At 38.3% G+C, this 20,574-nt stretch overlaps 1 protein-coding gene across 1 annotated transcript in view; it reads left to right on the forward strand.

Moving 5' to 3' along the window:
* Positions 1-3,482: 3,482 nt before the first annotated feature.
* The window catches only part of LOC126267270 (nuclear pore complex protein Nup153-like), an 84,966-nt gene continuing 67,874 nt past the window's right edge, over positions 3,483-20,574 (forward strand). Inside the window, exons 1-2 of the mRNA XM_049972339.1 lie at positions 3,483-3,740; positions 4,190-4,415. Of these exons, the coding sequence (XP_049828296.1) occupies positions 3,672-3,740; positions 4,190-4,415 (295 nt within the window). The 5' untranslated portion in view covers positions 3,483-3,671. The remainder of the gene's footprint in view (positions 3,741-4,189; positions 4,416-20,574) is intronic.

The following is a 20,574-nucleotide window of genomic DNA, read 5'->3' on the forward strand; positions in this document are numbered from 1 at the left end:
TATAGGTCAGCCTTTCTTGAGTCTGCCTACCTGCCCTTTTCCATCCAGTCAATGCTGGGTGCGCCCTTCTTCTCCTTTGAATACATCTTCGAGAAATTAACATCCTGCTTCACTCCTTACACTCGCTTCTCAATACTTTCTTTAACCATTTAGAATCCTCCATTACTCTTCCAGTCCTATGTTCCCAATAGACACAACATTTGGAAATATTTTTAATATATATATATATATATATATATATATATATATATATATATATATATATATATATACTCTACTTGTCCCACTATCCTACATTTCGTCAGAATAGTCGTTAGGCTGTCACCAATTCTGTCCACTTACGTATATAATGTAGCATAATGAACAACAATATGTACCATCATCATATTATAAATACTCTTACCTCTTACTACAATAGCTTGAAAAATATTATTTATTAAGACATAAACAATATTTCCACTGTACTGTATGTTAAGTTTCCATCCAAATTGCATTCCACAGAAAAATATCCTTACATTTAAAATGATTTATTCTGTTGTCGTGCTGATTAGAGGTTTCAGAACCAGATGTGTACTACAGTGTACCTAAATATATTTTTAATTATGTATTGCAGTTTTCCATGTAGTCCAATCACATGTTATACATTTTCATTGCTGATATGATCAAACTGATGAAATAAATAAAGAACCAATTTTTAACCATTGATGATTTATATCAAATGAAATTTTAAATTTGATGGTTTAGGTCATTCTGAAATTAGAATTGCTACTGTAATAGGATATTATTTTGTAATTTTAAATCATTTCGCTATGTTACACTTAAATTATACCAAATCTATGTCTTAGAATTCTTTCCACCCTCACAGCTTTTTCTCAACGGGATATGTGATACATAACTAATTTAACACATTTATGGCAAATATTAGAAATGGTTTTTGGGAATCTTTTCTCATGTTTATCAAAATATCTGTAGCTTTACCATTTCATTTATATTACTATAGTTTTATATGCTGTATATAACAATCAGAATTATATAAATCCCTAATCTTAAAATTCATTAAACTTGAACCAGAGAGTTCCAACTTGATCACATAAACAGTCTCATCAACAAGTGGTGTTCTGTGTATGTTGATAATTGTATAAAGTTTGTTTCTGGTAATTTGGTTACAGAAAATAATTACACTCTTCTTCTGCTGGAAATATATTTCATATATTAACCTAAGAGGAATTTATCTGCTCTTTTCCAGGTGGAACAGAAACTCAATTTGTTCAGTATTTCCTGTTAATGTATCTCTCGTATCTATACAGTGCCATTGAAAATAATTTTCTTTTATCATTTCATATGAAATTTGCAGTGGTGCAAATTTTATAAACATTGGCTTAGTACTCAAGTAAGCCTTCCAATATTAAAACTTCGTTTATAAGCGATAAAATGTGATGATGTTATTTAACAACTGATGCTCCTTTAACCCACAAGCGAATGTGCCATTTTTCGTACACAAGTGGGTGCAAGGTGTACTTTGTACACGAGTAAACCACAGGGGGTTTAATTCATATTTAGTTGGAAGATTGTGGAAGGTTGAAATGAACAGTACAGTATCAAGAATGGTGTTCCACAGTATTCAGTCTTAGGTCCCTTATTGGTCTTAATATATATTAATAACTTGCACTCTGTATTCATGAAGATGTGAAGTAATGTATAGTACTCACAGCCAGCAAAGAAGAATTACCTGAGGGAATAGTAAACAATGTATTTCAGAAAATTATTAATTTGTTCTCTGAAAATGGGCTCCCACTAAATTTTGAGAAAACGCATTATATACAGTTCTGTACAGTAAATGACATAACACCACTGATAACTATAGACTTTGAAAAGAAGACTGTTGCTAAGGTATAATATTCAAAATTTCTGGGTGTGTGAATTGATGAGTAATTGAACTGGAAGAAAGAGATTGATGTTATGCTGAAATGGTTAGGTTCAGCTATTGAAGCTATCAGTGTAGCTGCAAATTTTGGTGATTACATATCAGTAAGTTAGCCTACTATGCCTAATTTTATTCATTGCTTTCATATGGCACCAAATGTTGGGGTAATTCATCAATAAGATAAAACGTACTTATTGCACAAAAGCTGTAATCACAATAATAGCTGGAGCCCACCCAATATCATCTTGCGGACATTTATTTAAGAAACTCTCGGTAGTCACAATACCTTCGAAATAGATATTACTAAATTTTGTATTAATAACGCATCCCAATTAAAAAATAACAGCAAAGTGCATAGCTAGAACACTAGAAGAAAGGATGACCTTCACTATCCTGGGTTAAATCTCGCTTTGGCACAGAAAGGGGTGAATATGCTACCACAAAAATCTTTGGTTATTTGCCAAATGATATCGAAAGTCTGACAGAGAGCTAATCAACATTTGAAAACAAATTAAAACAATTTCTGAATCACAACAACTTCTACTCAGTAGATTAATTTTTAGACATGAGGTACTAACTGGAAAAAAATATATATTGTGCAATGAAAGGTTATGTTAAACTGAGACATTCCACATGGGTACGAAAAGTCGCATTTAAGGTCTATGGAAGAAGTATTAATGTAATGTAATGTAATAGCTGTTTTCATTTTACCAACATAAACAGTTATGAGCAAAACACAGTTTAATCTCAGTTTATTTTAACAGCAATAAAATTAACGTACATTAACATTGAGCAGGCGCGCCTATGTATAAATTGCGCCAACCGCAAATAACCTTGTCTTGTTCCATTCCACTGTTGTTTCCAATTGCGAGCCCATAGCTGTTCCTTCATTATTGCTTCAGCTAAAAACGTGGTAAGTTGTGTTTTTATACGCCTAAGTGGACATCAGTACTATAAAATAAATAACGAGCTACATGAAAAAAAATGAAGAACTGCCCAAGAAAATGGCCCATGTTACCAGGCACCAGCACAGTCGCACAATAAGGTACTTGTGTAGGAGAGACAAGGCAATCGAATAAGCGGGCGACTGGGATCTGATGGAACTATGCTGTTTAGTGCTTCGAGTGGGACATTGGCTTTTAGAATGTTCAACTTGATTCCCCACTTCACAACTACCCAGCTATTTTTACGGTCAGAAGATCCTATACCTGTAAATTGAAGCGAAGTTCCTCAACTGCATTTAAATTCCGTTCCAGGTTGCTGATGTCTACAATTACTATAGTTTTGAAGAGTGATATGCTTGTTCACAATACGATTTCGTTATTTATAGGCGTCCAAGATGTTAAAGCGCGACGAGTGAACGTTTACAAAAATTGCATTTGCGTAAAGTAACTAGCTTAGTTCAGTTTTTTTAATTTGTGTATTTCGATAGAAAGCACTGAGATATTTCATCACAAAGAGAAGCGCATTACTCTTCATAAAACTCATTCAATTTTGCCGTTAGCGTTCATGTCTTCATTTTCTTCTCAACTCAAAAATTTGAAATAAAGAAGGCGATGATAGTTGTTGATTCTCATTTGTTCGTCAATTGCATTCTAATTCCATGGAGTATCACGTGTAAAGACCAACCAACGGCTAGTTACGCAGGTGCCGCCATATTCATTGTCGTTGTTGGGTTAGTTGACAGGAAATTCGATGGTATGAAGTAATAAGTAGAGTAAATGTTTTTGTTTTCAAGAAACAAAGTATGGCGAAAGGAGGCAATAGCGCAAGGAGCAAGAAGTCACATTCTTCCAAGCCGTATGATGTATCTAACGTAAGTACATACTTGTTACGGGAGTTCGCGCCTAATGCTGGAATAGGAAAGTGTACGACATGGAATATTCAGGAATTTATATTCAGGGGGAAACAGCGCAGGATAGTGAATAACTACATGATTTCGTACGTCTCAGAGCTAAATGTGGGAGTAACTAGTGTGTCTATTTCTTTGATGTGTAAGCATACAACAACAGTATGGTGTTCAGCGCTTGAGGCAATACTTGGTCCGATTTTGTTATGAAACTTGCTGTTATGAACTGGTACCAGTGCGTCGTTTGAATATAGATTGGTGTTATTCGTTGAAGTTTAGTTTCCGGTTTAGGATTATACCGTAATAAGTAGCTACTGTGTTAATTATTTAAATTTGTGAATGTCCAGTGTTTATAATTGGTAGTGCTAGCTGTGTACTCTGTCAAAAACCCATTAATATGTCTTTCATCATTTCAGTCTTTTGTGAGAAAAGTAGCATCACGTGTTACAAGCTTCATTCCCCAGTCTTCTTGGTTAAGTAAGTGGTTTGTTTCATCAACTGAAGATAAGGCAAACTCGGATGATCAAGACTCTGACACAGAGACAGTTAGTGAATACCGTTCAAGTAAACGACCGAAAATCGATCTCCAGCGATCATTCCCAGTTAACAGCTTCAGAGTTGCACCACCATCTGATAATGAAGGTATGTTTCCCAAGCACTGTTTTTTATGTGCGTGTTAGCTGCCTTGTTTACTTTCCTGCTTTTAAAGTGTGTGTGTGTGTGTGTGTTTGTTTGATTTTCTGAAGAGACATGACGTACCTTTATGTGATTGGTTGGTTAATGTGTAATTGAAATTGTTGCACAACTTTTACATACGAATGTAACTATTCCTGAGAGTAGCTGTAGGTTATCGCTTATTGTACCCTGTGGTAGTAATAAATATAAACGTGTGTTATGAGTCAATGAAACAGCAAATCTTGTATTCACCTACTTGCATTTTATCATGCCAACAATTGAGAAGTTTTATGTCTTTGGTTTGATGTGCACACCTTTTAACGAAAAAGACTTTTTTTGTCGTGCTCATGTGTTTCTATTATTGCTCTTTGGTTCTCATGACCTGTCAAATGTTCGATTAAGATTGCAACTGTGCCAGGATTTGTCATACGTCTTAGGTTTCTGTTTTAACATAGGACTTTTTATAATTACTTTTTATAAATATGGATTCATGTATTAACACATACTGGGATATATATTACATGTTTGTCTAAGAGCTGAGAGTGCCAACATTTTCATTGTAACTGTTTTTTTAATGTTATGTGGCAAATATAGCAGTTAGGAAGATAATTACAAGGTAACATCACGTGGACGAAGTGGTCACGGTTTTTGTTATGGTTCAGTTGTGTAATACATTGTGGTAATAACATGCTTTTTAAGAACGTCAGTAAAATGAAGAGCTTATAAGTTAATTGAATTGTAATTTGTTCAGATTGGTTTGCTCACTAATGTGTTATACATGATCATAAATTATTACAAAAAACTGAATCCTGGGTTGATGAAGAGCTATGCAGAAATCATAAGGAAAAAGTGCAAGGCGTTATTGGATCAACTAAATCTACCGATACTGGACGACAGCTTCTTCCCACAACATAATGACAATGTCACATTGTGCGTGCTCCAACAGAAAGAGAATACAACACTGACAATACTCTTTTCGTCTGTATTATCTTTTATTATGTACTTCGTGGTGGCACACTAATATGTGATATAGACAGAGGTCTAGGTTAGAATGGGTAGTGTTAGTTAAGAGTTGACAACGCGGCATCGGACACTTCAGTTAAACCGCTTTATGAGCCACTGTTGCTGCGAGTGAGGTTTGCAGTGGAAGTTTGACTGCAGTATGTAAAAGGATTTACCAGCGTAAGAAGCTTTCTGTTCCAAATGTGATATTAACTCCATGTTTTTTCTCTCGTATTTTGATGTGTCACATGGTTTAAGGTGTCACGGTCTTGCATATGGCAGTGGAAGTCCTTCTACATTAAAAGATCATTGGCGATTGGGGTGGAGGAGGAAAAAATGCCACTGGAATATGGATGCAAAACACCTCTCTCACGAGTATCTGCCTAGTATCCTGTCAGTCATTGTTGTGTACTCTCTTTTGACCTTCAATTTTAATATATTATGAAACGACTAGCTGAGTACCCGGTGTTGGCCAAGTATATGTTTATTCCAATTCTATAAAATCAATCTGATCCTTCCCCCCCCCCCCCCCCCCCCCCCCCACTCCTGTCCATCCTCTTTTCCCCCTCATCTCTCTCCACATTAAGACCCCCACCTCAAGAGGAGGTTGCTGGTTCTTGCCCCTACAGAATTTCATTCCAGATAGTGAGTAATACGTATACAAAATTTGGTCAAAATCACTTCAGATTTTAGGAGCTTTTCACGCACAGCTTTGCCCATGTATGCACGCCACTTAAGTTTCATATATATTTCACAGCTATCTTCAGTGAATTTCATCCTGCAGTTTCATTTGTGTGTTACTCAGTGTCCATGGTGTCGTATCTTATGAAGTACATGCTGCAGCAGGAACAGCCAGTGATTTGTGTAGATACTGACTGGGAAATGTGTTGCTAGTAGAGTTAATAATTAAGCAGTAATTTAGTAAAAGGTCATGCATGACCAGTAAAAATGTAATAAGCAATAAACTTAGGTCCTTTCGTCGTATTGTGGTAGTGTCAGTGAGAATGTGTCTCATACATGTTTGATATTGTGTGAAGTTTGTTAAAGTCACGAAGTACTCTGTCTCAGATACTGGATGAGTAGAGACTGGCTTCATGACATTGAGAGGTAGGTTGTTGTTAACCCCATAATAGTTCTTTCCAGACAGCAAGTGATGTGTGTACCAATTTTGGTGGAAATGGATACAGTGGTTTTGGTTGGATGAGTTGTGGAGTATGTAAGAGGCAATCAAATGAAAACTGTCATAATACACAATCCGTTCGACAGGTGGCCCCACAGTTGTTACATTATGATACTGTCATTGCTGCAGTAGGGCAATGGCATCGTGCCACAAAACAGATGGGTCAATCCAAGTAAAGTCATTCCATTTTTAAGTTGGTTGCTTGACCATTTTAAAATTCTCTCTCTTTAATTGTCCTATAATTGAGACATTAAAAACACTTTTTAAAAAGATTTTATCTCCATTTGCTATATGGGGGCCATTTTTATTTTTAAGTGCACAATGGTTTTTCAATTTTGAGATACGTGTGTTAATTTGAATATTTCTGCACTGGGTTTAGCAAGAGCATTGCAATTGACATGTTTGTCTTTAGAAAAGTATGCTCTACAGCATTGTTTAATGCCCAAAGTACCTTGAATTCAAAGTAACTGGGGAAAATGATCTCCATAGTTTGGTATTGAAAATTTAGAAAATCCACTTTTTAAACCCAAAAATAAGGAGTTTTTTCTCAGAGTGTACTACTGGCCTTATATAGAGTAAGAACAATGACAAATGTTTCCTTAATTTTCTATAAATTTTTGAAGTTTGAAAACCTTTATTTTTTGTAAAGTTTGGGGCTAGTGACCTCTGGTGGGTCTGAATATAAAAATTTGAGTTTTGTACATTTTGTACACCTATAAGATAGCAGAGTACTGTAAAAATTTCAACATTGTCTTTGGACTGTGAACAAATATATGAATTTTTGAAAATGAGGAAATAGTTCAAGTTACTTGATCTGATGGCTGTTGCCTAATTCATGCATGATATTGGCTAGATGTAATCAGTTATTATTGAGGTTTAGGTACTGAATTAAATACTAGAAAAGTTACTGAACTAAACATTTATATTTTCTTGACAAATTTAAAATAAATATTTTCAATTAACATATCTAAGAGATGTGGTGAGTCCTAATCCTAGTGGTGATTGTTAAGTACACATTTCTTCAGACAGCTTTTGTGATATAGAATAAGACATCCCAGTTGCTGTTGTAAGTTCAAGCACTGAAAGCTTTATTAGTAAATTTTTCTTTGATATCCAAACTTTGTCGCTAGTAGATTTCTTGAATGAAACATACTGGGGCAAGCAGAGTTGTAAAAATGCACAAAAACATAATTGTTTTCCAAACTTATTCTTTCAACCTATGCAAGCCACCATTGCCCATCATACACGCATGCCACTGTCATTCAGTGTTACACAATGGCACTAGTAAATTTCTGTTTCTGGTAGTTCATTAACTTTTGGGCATGCAGCCGCGCAAATAAAATTTCAGCTGCGTATCGTCCAGCCATCCTCAGAGTGAGTCACAAGACTGACGACAGGATGCCAAGTGTGGCCTTTCAGGTGTTACATAGTATCGAATTGCTTCCTTTAGTGCCAGGGAATCCGTGGAGTTGCCCTGTTCCATTTATTTATACAGTTTTCAAATCTAGTTTGCAGTGTTGTTTTGAGATAAAGAACTACCCCTTCTTTCTTGATGAAAAAATAGGTGATACTTTTAATATCCTTGCCAAATGGCATATGTATCCTCTATTGTAAGTATTTGGTCTGTGGTCATTCTTTGTTGACTGGCTTTACGCATGTTACATTTTGTTGTATCCCCTACGCCATTGCATGCATTTTTACCATGGCAAGAGGCAAAAAATGCCATTTGGCCTCCAACCTGAAATTTACTGAGTGGTTGCAAAGATTTGAAAAATTCTTTTTTATGTTGTATTGAGTACCACATCCATCTGAAAAGTATATGAGCTTTTCAACCTTGTCTGTTATCTAATCCACACATGGACAACCAAAATGTTGTGTTCCAAGTAGTTGCTTTGAATGCAAATTTAAGAACTGTAAACTTCGCCGGCCACGATGGCCGGGTGGTTCTAGGCGCTACAGTCTGGAACTGCGCGACCGCTACTGTCGCAGGTTCAAATCCTGCCTTGGGCATGGATGTGTGTGATGTCCTTAGCTGATGACCTCAGAAGTTAAGTCCCATAGTGCTCAGAGCCATTTGAACTGTAAACTTCACCTTTTTCACTTAGGCACTGCTACCTGCTCATTGACCTAATGGTGCCCTAGTGTTTCATCCTAAACCACAAATGTAAAGTTTTCTGCAAAATCAGCTAGGAGTAGGCATTCAGTATCAAAAAGTTGTGCTTTTTTGTCCTTCAGAAACTTGCTTTAGATTTCAGAAACATAGTGGCGACTTCGAGATTTTCTAAGATATCAATTAAAGGTGCAAAGTACTCTACCTAAGATTTAACCACTGTTGCCATTTCAGCACTATTGGTTGTGACCCACTGTTTGAAGGTAAGTGTTGGGCATTTTCTCTTCAGATTGATGATATAAACAAACACATACGGAGTGTGTTCCTGAGGAGCCAGCCTAAACATACCACTTAGTGTCAAGATCACAAAACTTTGATGTTCCAATTTTACATTCAGGATGAGCATTTATGAAAGCTACATAAAGGTCATTTAAATTTGACAGCACTAGTCGCTTCTCCTTTGTTACTTTAACTTGATATATAACAACTCTTTATAATGTATTTGCTTTTCAGGCACATTTTGCTATTTTCATCATCTTCAGGAAATTGCTGGATCTTATCATTTGTTTCTTCATTTATACCTACTCCTTCCTTCTTTCCTAAAACTGGTAAAATACCTTGCTGTTTCACCAATTTTTATGTTAGTCTAACCAAACAATCAGAAACAATGAACTCGTGAACTATTTTTGCTCTTAACCACGAGTCAGGTCCTCTTTCGGTGTCACTAAACACATACTTTTCATTTCTTGATTAGGCTCAAAAATTCAGTGTCAGATGATTCTAGAGATAGGTTTTCTTCTTCTTTTTTAGAAGTGCTGTTGGTGTATGGGTGTATGCATTATTAAAGTGTGATCCTAAGTCTTTTCTAATTTTGTCTTAAATTCATTGTATCTTGCTTTCGCTAGCTGCTTTACTTTTTCTGCTACTTAGTTTTTTTATTTTCAAAGCAGGAGATACTTCTAAACTAGAACAAGCAAATTTCCGTTTGCTAATCACTTCCTCATTAGTAATACAATGTCTTTAATAAGGTTACATGACTCTGGTTCTGAATTCAAGTAAAATATTTTTGAGTAACAATTTGGGTACAGGGAATTTCCAGAATTCACATTGTTGACAGGGAAGCTGTTTACTTCACACTTAACAGGGCAGATGTTCAAGTTTTATTTCCCTCAATTCATTAATAACTGGTTTTTTATGAATTTTGAGTGTTTCAGGGCATTTTATTTTCCCCAAAAATGTGAGTGTACTTCAGAAGGTATTTTTTCTCTGGCACTCACAAACTGGTGATACAGAAGAACTTTCTCATAATTTAAACAAAGTTTGTCTATTTCCATCAAAGTCAATAACATTTTTTAAGTTTTTTGAAACTTAACCATAAACTGATTTGTGACACATCCCACGATCTGTCAAATAGAGCACTATTCGTTCATTTTATTGTGTTCCAATTAGTCTTTCAAATTTATTTACTATTAAGTTTTAAACTTATTTTAGTAGTTAAAAATCACACTCACGACAATAGCACATAAAATATCCTACATTCTCAATGAAGTATGTACATCCACTCTAACAGAAGTTCCTGAATAGGCCACAATGAATTTAGTGGGGGACCCAGTTCATGTACCAACTTGTCAATGACTGCGGGCTCCTGTGCAGTCTTGCTACTCTGTCCACTGAGCTCTTGTACACACTTGTCTTGAGGACTAAACTTGTGCAGAAAACTGTAGCCTTCTCAACAATAGAGAAATTTGATATGTTTATTGTTTTGCTTTTATCATTTTGAACTTGTAATAATGTGATACTTAATTGAGGGTAAACCATGATTAAATGAGAAATTTTTGACATAGAACTAAAGCAGAAACTCCTATTATTTGATACTCTATTAGTATAATAAATAATACTAATTAAATATAGGGTGATAGTGCTAACTCAATATAGGCCACTACTAACTTGTTACAGCAAAACAATAAACGATTTAATTAGGCAACAACTATAAAATCAGATGTAGTGTAATGTGAATTATTTCCTTGTTTTCAAAATTTCATACCTTTGTTCACAGTCAAATATCAATATTGAGATTTTTACAGTACTTTGCTATTTTATAGGTGTACATAATATGCAAAAATCAAATTTTTATATTCAGTCCCACCAGTGATAATTAGCCCCAAACTTTTCAAAATAAAGATTTTAAAATTTCAAAAATATATTGAAAGTTGAGGAAACATTTGTCATTGTTCTAGCTGGTGTCTGTGTATGTGCGGATGGATATGTGTGTGTGTGTGTGTGTGCGCGAGTGTACACCTGTCCTTTTTTTCCCCAAGGGAAGTCTTTCCGCTCCCGGGATTGGAATGACTCCTTACCCTCTCCCTTAAAACCCACATCCTTTCATTTTTCCCTCTCCTTCCCTCCTTCCTGACGAAGCAACTGCCAGTTGCGAAAGCTCGTAATTCTGTGTGTGTGTTTGTGTGTTTTGTTCATGTGCCTGTCTGCCGGCGCTTTCCCGCTTGGTAAGTCTTGGAATCTTTGTTTTTAATATATATATATATATATATATATATATATATATATATATATATATATATATATATATATATATATATATATATACTCTGAAAAATCATTGCTGAGTTGTTATTTTTGACTTTAAAAAGTGAATTTTCTAATATTTCAGTAGGAAACTTTGGAGGCCGTTTTGACTCCTCCCCTTCCCCCTAGAAACAGTCATGTCAATTGCCATATTGTAACTTAACCTAGTGTAGAGGTATTAAAATTAACGCTAATGTCTCCAAACTGAAAAACCATCGTGCACTTACAAATAAAAATGGCCGCCATTCAGTAATGGTGCGAGGTAACTGTTCTGAACTTCTTAATTATAGGGTAATCACATAAACAAAATCAAAATATTAAGAAATGGTCAAGCAACTCCATTGGACCACTTCATTGGATTTATCCAAGTGCACACATTTGTGGAATTATGACTTTGTTTTTGGCAGACTGGTTTAGTGTGTTTGTTCGGCTTTTGACAACGAGCAGAGAAGTGTGGTTCGTTTTCTGGTGGCTGAGGATGCTGGAGTACCGCAGTGTACAGTAAACACTGTATGTCCCTGACTTGTATGCATCGGTGGCAGAGAAGATCCCGGGAAGGGCACACATCACCAAAGAACAATTCATGTCCAGGACAGGCCCTACAAGCCACTACCCTTGACACGCTTTTGGGGGGAGGGGGGGGGGGGGAGATTGATAGCCTTATCCAGGTTGACCGACAAATCAAGGAGTATGAAATTCATGTTAAGGTCCGAATAAGCCATGGCTCCCTGCATGCCATCATCAAAAACCACTTGCATTACTGCAGCATTTCTACACAGTGGGTCTCGCATCACCTGACAGAGGAACAAAAGATGGACAGAATGAGTCATCTGCAGTACTTTGATGGACATGACTTTCTGTCCTCTATTGTAACTGGGGACGAAATGTGGTGCCACCAATTCAAGCCCAGTGGCAAACGGCGGCCAAAGTGCAAACATCCCACATCTCCCCTGGCAGAGGATCCCGGCTGTTCATACAAGTTTCATTAAGGCCATGATGACTTCCTTCTTCAGCTGCAGGGGTCCTCTGTGCATTGAGTTCCTCAAACCTGGAACCATAATCATTGCACACCACTAAGAAGACACTTTGCAGAAGCTGCGATGCACTTTAGTCATAGTTGCCCTGACATTGTGTCGGGCAGAATCTGTGGCTGTGTCAGTGGCCAGCCATACTCTACAAAACAGTAATTGGTTCCATAGGTCTAGTGTTGTGTGTGTTCGGTTTTCATTTGACTGCCCTTATATATGTGTGTGTGTGAAAAGCGCTGGCAGGTCGACATACACACAAAATTCGAGCTTTCGCAACCGACGGTTGCTTCGTCGGGAAAGATGAAAGGATGTGGGTTTTAACCTTTCCTGAGTTGCGGATGAGGGGCACTATTCTTACTTTTAAAGACACAGTGAAGTTTCTGGGGCTCATTTTTGACTCGAAGCTCACGTGGTTACCTCATCTTAAAGATCAGAAACGGCAGTCACTTAAGGCTTTAAGTATATTAAAATGTCTTAGCCACAGTAAATGGGGAGCTGACAGGTCTTGTCTGCTCCAGTTTTACAGGGCGTTTGTGCGATCTCGGCTCGATTATGGGTGCATGGGTCTACAAGGCCTTCTTACTTAAAGATGTTGGACCATGAAGGGCTTCGGTTGGCCACTGGGACATTCCAAACTAGCCCCAAACCGAGCCTCTGTGCAGAGGCTGGTGAACCGCCACTTCATATGTGGCGACAGCTACTTACAGTGCGCCAGGCGTATAAAACTTTGTCCACACCATACACCCCTGCATACCATACCGTTGCTCAGCCTCCTCTGGCACAGTTATTTCATAACCGGCAACAAGCAACGCAGCTCTATGGGATTCGCCCACAGGATTGCGTCACTGCGATGTCTATGGCTGGTCTTCGTGTTTTGCGTCGCGGTTGGAGCAGATCTCCACCTTAGCTCTTCCAGAGACCCAAACTTATTTTAGATTTGACTAATTTTAAGAAAGATCGCACACCAGATTTTACATTCCAATCTCTGTTTTTTAACATTTTAGATGTGCATCACGGTTTCACTGTCGTTTACACTGATGGCTCCAAACAGGAGAATTTCCTTGGCTGTTCTGTAGTGCTCCCTGATCAAGTTACCCGGATTCGCCTCCCTGCTGAATATACCGTTTTCGCAGCGGAGCTCCACGCGATCCAGAAGGCACTGGAGCAGATGAATTGTGTTCGGGGTGATCGATTTCTTCTATGCTCCGACTCTCTTAGTGCCTTACAATCATTGCAGAATCTGTACCCAACAGAGGAGATGGTCCAGCTGATACATGACCAACTGTACTTGCTCCAACGGCGGGGTACAGAAGTATCCTTAAGCTGGGTGCCTGGCCATGTCGGCATATGGGGCAATGAACAGGCCGATCGGGCTGCCAAGGACGCCTGCAGGGAGCAGGATGTGGTCAAGTGTCTTATTCCCTTGCAGTCAGTCATCGCTGCACTCCGCAGGAAGTGCATGGAGTTGTGGGATGACGAATGGCTGGCGGTGACGGTCAATAAACTGCGGTTGATAAAGTCAACCACTCGGCCGTGGCGTTCCTCCTGCCAGTTGCTCAGGTGGGAGGAGGTGGCCATCACAAGTCTTCAGATCGGGCACTGTCCTCTCACACATAGCTTTTTATTACGGCGGGAGGATCCTCCATTTTGTGATGCTTGTGGTGTGCACATCTCTGTCCGGCACATTTTAACAGACTGCATTTTATACCGTGATGCAAAAGCACAAGTTGATGGGGATCTGCCTTCTGTTTTAGCTAATGACGAGACGTGTGTGTCTAGGGTTTTTTAAGTTTTGTGATGTGTCTGAACTCTGTCCTAAACTTTTAGGCTGGAGGTTTTAGTGTATTGCAGAGTGGCTGACTCCCCTTTTTTCCTTGCGGTCAGCCAGCCACTTCCATCTGCTGCATTGTTTTAGCTCCCTCTATCATTTTCTTCCTGTGTTGTCCATGTTTTACTGCTGACGCTCTGCTTCATCCCACACTTTGGTGTGGATGAGCACATGTTTTTCAACAATTGTTACCCGTGTTTTCTGTTTCGTTTTATATTCCTGTTCTGGGATATTTCTTGACACCCATCTCACTATGTTACTGAAAGAGCGCTGAAGACCTTGCTGTTGTGCGCCCAAAACCCCTCTACTACTACTACTACTACTACTAGTACTACTACTACTACATCATTTCCAAGGGCAGATGTGGACTCTGACCACAAGTTACTGGTTATGAACTGCAGATTAAAACTGAAGAAACTGTAAATATGCAGGACTTTGAGAAGATTGTATCTGGATAAACTGAAAGAACCAAAGGTTGTAGAGAGTTTCAGAGGGAGCATTATGGAACAATTGTTAAGAACAGGGGAAAGGAATACAATAGAATAATAATGGGTAGCTTCGAGACATGAAATAGTGAATGCAGCAGAGAATTGAGTAGGTAGAAGGACGAGGGCTTCTAGAAATCATTCGGTAACAAGAGACATTGAATTTAATTGAGGAAAGGAGAAAATACAAAACTGCAGTTAATTAAGCAGGCAAAAGGAAACATAAACTTTTAAAAAACGAAATTGACAGGAAGTGTAAAATGGTTAAGCAGGAATGACTAGACGACAAATGTAAGGGTGTGGAAGCATATGTCACTAGGCTTAAGATAGTTGCTGCTTAATGGAAAATCAGAAAGACCTTTGGAAAAGAGAGAACCACCTGTATGAACGTCAAGAGCAAGAAGGGAAAGAAGAAAGGTGGAATCTGTAATTGAGGGTCTATACAAGGGAATGTACTTGCGGGCAGTGTTATGGAAATGGAAGATGTAAAGGAAGATAAGGAACATATGATACTGCATGAAGAATTTGATAAAGCACTGAAAGACGTTAGTTGAAACAAGGCCTTGGGAGTAGACAGCATATCTTAGAGCTACTGATAGCATTGGTGAGCAATATGTACTAGACAGGCGAAATACCCTCAGACTTCAGGAAGAATATAGTAATCCCAATTCCAAAGAAAGAAGGTGTTGACAGATCTGAACATTACTCAACTATCTATTTAATAAGTCTTTGCTGCAAGATACCAACACGAATCCTTTACAGGAGAATGAAAAAAATGGTAGAAGCTGAACTTCGGTAAGATCAGTTTGGGTTCTGGAGAAAGGTAGGAACGTGCAAGGTAGTACTGCCCCTACGACTTCCCGTAGATGATAGATTAAGGGAAAGCAAACCTATGTTTGTAGCATTTGTAGACTTTTGACAGTGTTGACTGGAATACTCTCTTTCAGATTATGAAGGTGGCAGGGGTAAAATGTAAGGAGCACAAGGCTATTTACAACTTGTATGGGAACCAGATGGCAGTTGTGAGTCGAGGGGGCATGAAAGAGAAGCAGTGGTTGAGAACAGAGTGAGTTAGTGTTGTAGCCTACCCCTAATGTTATTCAGTCTGTATACTGAGTAATCAGTAAAGGAAACTGAAGAAAAATTTGGAGTAAGAACTAAAGTCCAGAAAGAAGAAACAAAGACTTTGAAGTTTGCCGATAACATTGTAATTCTGTCAGAGACACCAAAAGACCTGGAAGGGCAGTTGAATGGACAGTGCCTTGAAAGGAGGATATAAGATGAACACCAACAAAAGCAAAGTGAGGATAATGGAATATAGTAGAATTAAATCGGATGATACTGAGGGAATTAGATTAGGAAATGAGATGCTTAAAGTAGTAGAAGAGTTTTGATTTTTGGGGAGCAAAATAACTGATGATGGATGTAGTAGAGAGGACATAAAATTTAGACTGGCAGTGGCACAAAAAGTGTTGCTGAAGAAGAGAAATTTGTGTTAACATTGAGTATAGATTTAAGTGTCAGGAAGTCCTTTTTGAAAGTATTTGCATGGAGTGTAGCCTTGTATGTAAGTAAAACATGAACGATAAACAGTTTAGACAAGAACATAGTAGTAGCTTTTGAAATGTGGTGCTACAGGAGAATGCTGAAGATTAGATGGGTAGATCACATAACTAGTGATGTGGTACTGAATAGAATTGTAGAGAAGAAAAATTTGTTGTACAATGTGACTAAAAGAAGAGGTTGGTTGGTAAGACACAGTCTGAGGCATCAAAGGATCACCAATTTAGTACTTAAGGGAAGCGTGGGGAGTAATAATCGTCGAGGGAGGTCAAGAGATAAATACATTAAGCGGATTCAGAGGAATGTAGGTTGCAGTAGTTACTCGAAGATGAAGGGGCTTGCACGGGATAGATTAGCATGGAGAGCTGCCTGAAACCAGTCCTTGGACAGAAGACCACAACACCACATTGATTAAAAACATGAAAAGTTCAAGAATATTGCAAAAGTAGAGGCCAAATTAATCCGGGTGTCGGTGCAATGTCATGTCATGTCCTGTCAAAAGATGATCATTATCACTTCACACAGTTCAGAACTGAACACTGTATATGAACTTATAAGGGACTACCTATCTTACAGAAAGGTGCATTTATAATATTTTTGTTATGGAACTAGGAGTGGTAGTAAATGATTGTATTATAACAAAATTAAAAATGCTCTTTATTGACAAAATAAATATGGTAAATTCATTGCTTTCCTGGGAACTGAAATAATAAGATTGGTGTACTAAATATAGGCATTTATTCACTTGCAGTAATAAATACATGCAGAGCGAGTGTCTTTTAAAAGCCAATACAGAATTGGCCTTCAGCTTCATCTTTTACATATTAGTTTTGTTCAAAGTCCTACATAACTTTTTCCCTCAATGATTCTGACTGCTGTATCTGTGACCTACATTTGCTTTTATTTGTCTCTACAGCACAGTAAATCTAAGTAATTCTTCATTTTGAAATATGTATTGAGTCTATTGTGAGGGAATGCTCATTAGAAATGTAACATTCGGCTGAAACCTTTGTTACTTGTCACAAGAACAAAGATGGGGAAGACACTCTAACATGAATAGGATAACTTTGGATGCTAGTGGAAGATGAAATTCCATCAATGTCAAGCTGTTTTATTTCAGTCTTTGATGTACTGTCCTGTCCTGTCCTGACCTGACCTGACTTGTCAGAGGAATATATGAATTTTGTGAACTGAAATACATTGCTGTTACTACTTAAAGTGATGTCTAGTGTGGTGTGTCAGTTTTATTTCTCAGCCCTGTCAGGGAATTGAGAAAAAATTGAGTGTAATTTATTTATTTTTGGGTTTACTCTGTCTTGTTGTGTAACATATTCTCTGCGGTCACTTCACTGTCCGCCCCAGTTAATCAAAATCCATATAACCGTGTTCTGCTCTTGCTAGTGGATTTCTCATTGCAGTGTTTTCGGTGCTGTAGGCTGAAAGAGAGCTGGATCCTCAATTTTACATATTGCCCAACAGTATTTCTTCTTCAACAATAATCTGTTTAAACTTCTTTATACATTGAGTTGTCATTTTTTATTTTTATACACTCACTCACTCTCTTTTTCTCTTCATTTTCAGACAAAGAAGTAGCAGTATTAAAACTTCTTTTGTTCTTTCTTCTATGGCATCACTATTGTTATTGTGAGCTCCATACTTCCATGGCTGCAACACACCTCCAAGCAGCGATATGTAGGAACAAGCAGCCCACAGCAGGTGGACACTCTAAGCTTGATGACCCATTGTGCACATATTTGCTGTGGCGATGACAATGTAATTCTGTCAGAGAAGGCAAAGGACTTGTAAGAGCAGTTGAACGGAATGGACAGTGTCTTGAAAAGACGAGGACAATGGAATGAATTAAATCGGGTGATGCTGAGGGAATTAGATTAGGAAATGAGACACTTAAAGTAGTAAAGGAGTTTTTCTATTTAGGAAGTAAAATAACTGATGATGGTCGAACTAGAGAGGATATAAAATGTAGACTGGCAATGGCAAGGAAAGCGTTTCTGAAGAAGAGAAATTTGTTAACATCGAGTATAGATTTATGTATCTACATCTACATGACTACTCTGCAATTCACATTTAAGTGCTTGGCAGAGGGTTCATCGAACCACAATCATACTATCTCTCTACTATTCCACTCCCGAACAGCGAGCGGGAAAAACGAACACCTAAATCTTTCTGTTCGAGCTCTGATTTCTCTTATTTTATTTTGATGATCATTCCTACCTATGTAGGTTGGGCTCAACAAAATATTTTCGCATTCGGAAGAGAAAGTTGGTGACTGAAATTTCGTAAAAAGGTCTTGCCGCGACGAAAAACGTCTATGCTGTAATGACTTCCATCCCAACTCGTGTATCATATCTGCCACACTCTCTCCCCTATAACGCGATAATACAAAACGAGCTGCCCTTTTTTTGCACCCTTTCGATGTCCTCCGTCAATCCCACCTGGTAAGGATCCCACACCGTGCAGCAATATTCTAACAGAGGACGAACGAGTGTAGTGTAAGCTGTCTCTTTAGTGGACTTGTTGCATCTTCTAAGTGTCCTGCCAATGAAACGCAACCTTTGGCTTGCCTTCCCGACAATATTATCTATGTGGTCCTTCGAACTGAAGTTGTTCGTAATTTTAACACCCAGGTACTTAGTTGAATTGACAGCCTTGAGAATTGTACTATTTATCGAGTAATCGAATTCCAACGGATTTCTTTTGGAACTCATGTGGATCATCTCACACTTTTCGTTATTTAGCGTCAACTGCCACCTGACACACCATACAGCAATCTTTTCTAAATCGCTTTGCAGCTGATACTGGTCTCCGGATGACCTTACTAGACGGTAAATTACAGCATCATCTGCGAACAGTCTAAGAGAACAGGAAGTCGTTTCTGAAAGTATATGTTTGGAGTGTAGCCATGTATGGAAGTGAAACATGGACGATAACTAGTTTGGACAAGAAGAGAATAGAAGCTTTCGAAATGTGGTGCTACAGAAGAATGCTGAAGATTAGATGGGTAGATCACGTAACTAATGAGGAGGTATTGAATAGGATTGGGGAGAAGAGAAGTTTGTGGCACAACTTGACTAGAGGAAGGGATCGGTTGGTAGGACATGTTTTGAGGCATCAAGGGATCACAAATTTAGCATTGGAGGGCAGTGTGGAGGGTAAAAATCGTAGAGGGAGACCAAGGGATGAATACACTAAGCAGATTCAGAAGGATGTAGGTTGCAGTAGGTACTGGGAGATGAAGCAGCTTGCACAGGATAGAGTAGCATGGAGAGCTGCATAAAAACAGTCTCAGGACTGAAGACAACAACAACATGTACCTTGCATTCTTCTTCTTCCATTGGCACTACATCCCAGGACGGGACTTGGCCTCCTCAATAATTTTCCTCCATTCCTCCCTGGACTTGACTGTAGGCCTCCAGTTCTGGCAACCAACTCGGGCAGTGTCTTCTCCAACCATCACTTCCTCTCAACTTCAGTCGTCCTCTTGTGCTTCTTCCTCTAGGTTCACTGCAGCAGGCTTTCATTACATGATATGTCTCAAGAGTCGTATTACATGCCCATCTCAATCAACGCAACTTAATGAACTGGACCACATCATCGTCCTTATAGCACTCGTAAAGCTAGTCATTCCTTCAGCTTCTCGAACTCCCATTTGCGCACACAGACTCTTGTCAGTATACTTATTTTGTCTGATCTCAATCTGCTTTCACCCTGCTTTGTAATTGTCCATGTTTCTGAGCCATATTTAAGTTCTGGGCCTATCCGCATTTTATAGTCGGCACTTATTCTCTCATGTAGAAGCTTGGATTTTAAATGTTGTAGTATTCCAAAATAACATTGAGTAGAACCATTTTTGTGGGCTGTAATTTCGGTCGAAGTGCTGCCATTTGGCTCCTATCTTTGCGCCCAGATAAGTGAAACATTCCACTTGTTCAACAGTCATTTTATAGGTTAATGTGGGCTGTAAGGGTTGGTTTGTACCATTATACATATACTTGGTCTTTCCTTCACTAATTTTCAAGCCCATCTTCTGTGCATTCAGTTTTAGAGCTGAGAATGCATTTTGTAGATATCTAAACATTCTGCTCATTAGGTCCAAATCACCTGCATGCCCCAGCAGTTGTACAGACTTATAGTAGGTAGTACCTTTTGTCTGGATACTTGATTCACGTACCACTTTTTTTTGAGTGCCAGAGTAGGCAAGAAAGCCCATCCACTTGTCTTAGCCCATTTCGTATGGAAAACTGGGGTGATAGCGTAGACAGCACTCGCACAGTACAGTGGGGGTGCCTTAGGGTAACCTCTATCAAACGCATCAACTTCCCAGGCACC

The sequence above is a fragment of the Schistocerca gregaria genome, chromosome 1 (assembly GCF_023897955.1).
Source record: "Schistocerca gregaria isolate iqSchGreg1 chromosome 1, iqSchGreg1.2, whole genome shotgun sequence".
Classification (NCBI taxonomy): Eukaryota; Metazoa; Arthropoda; class Insecta; order Orthoptera; family Acrididae; genus Schistocerca; species Schistocerca gregaria.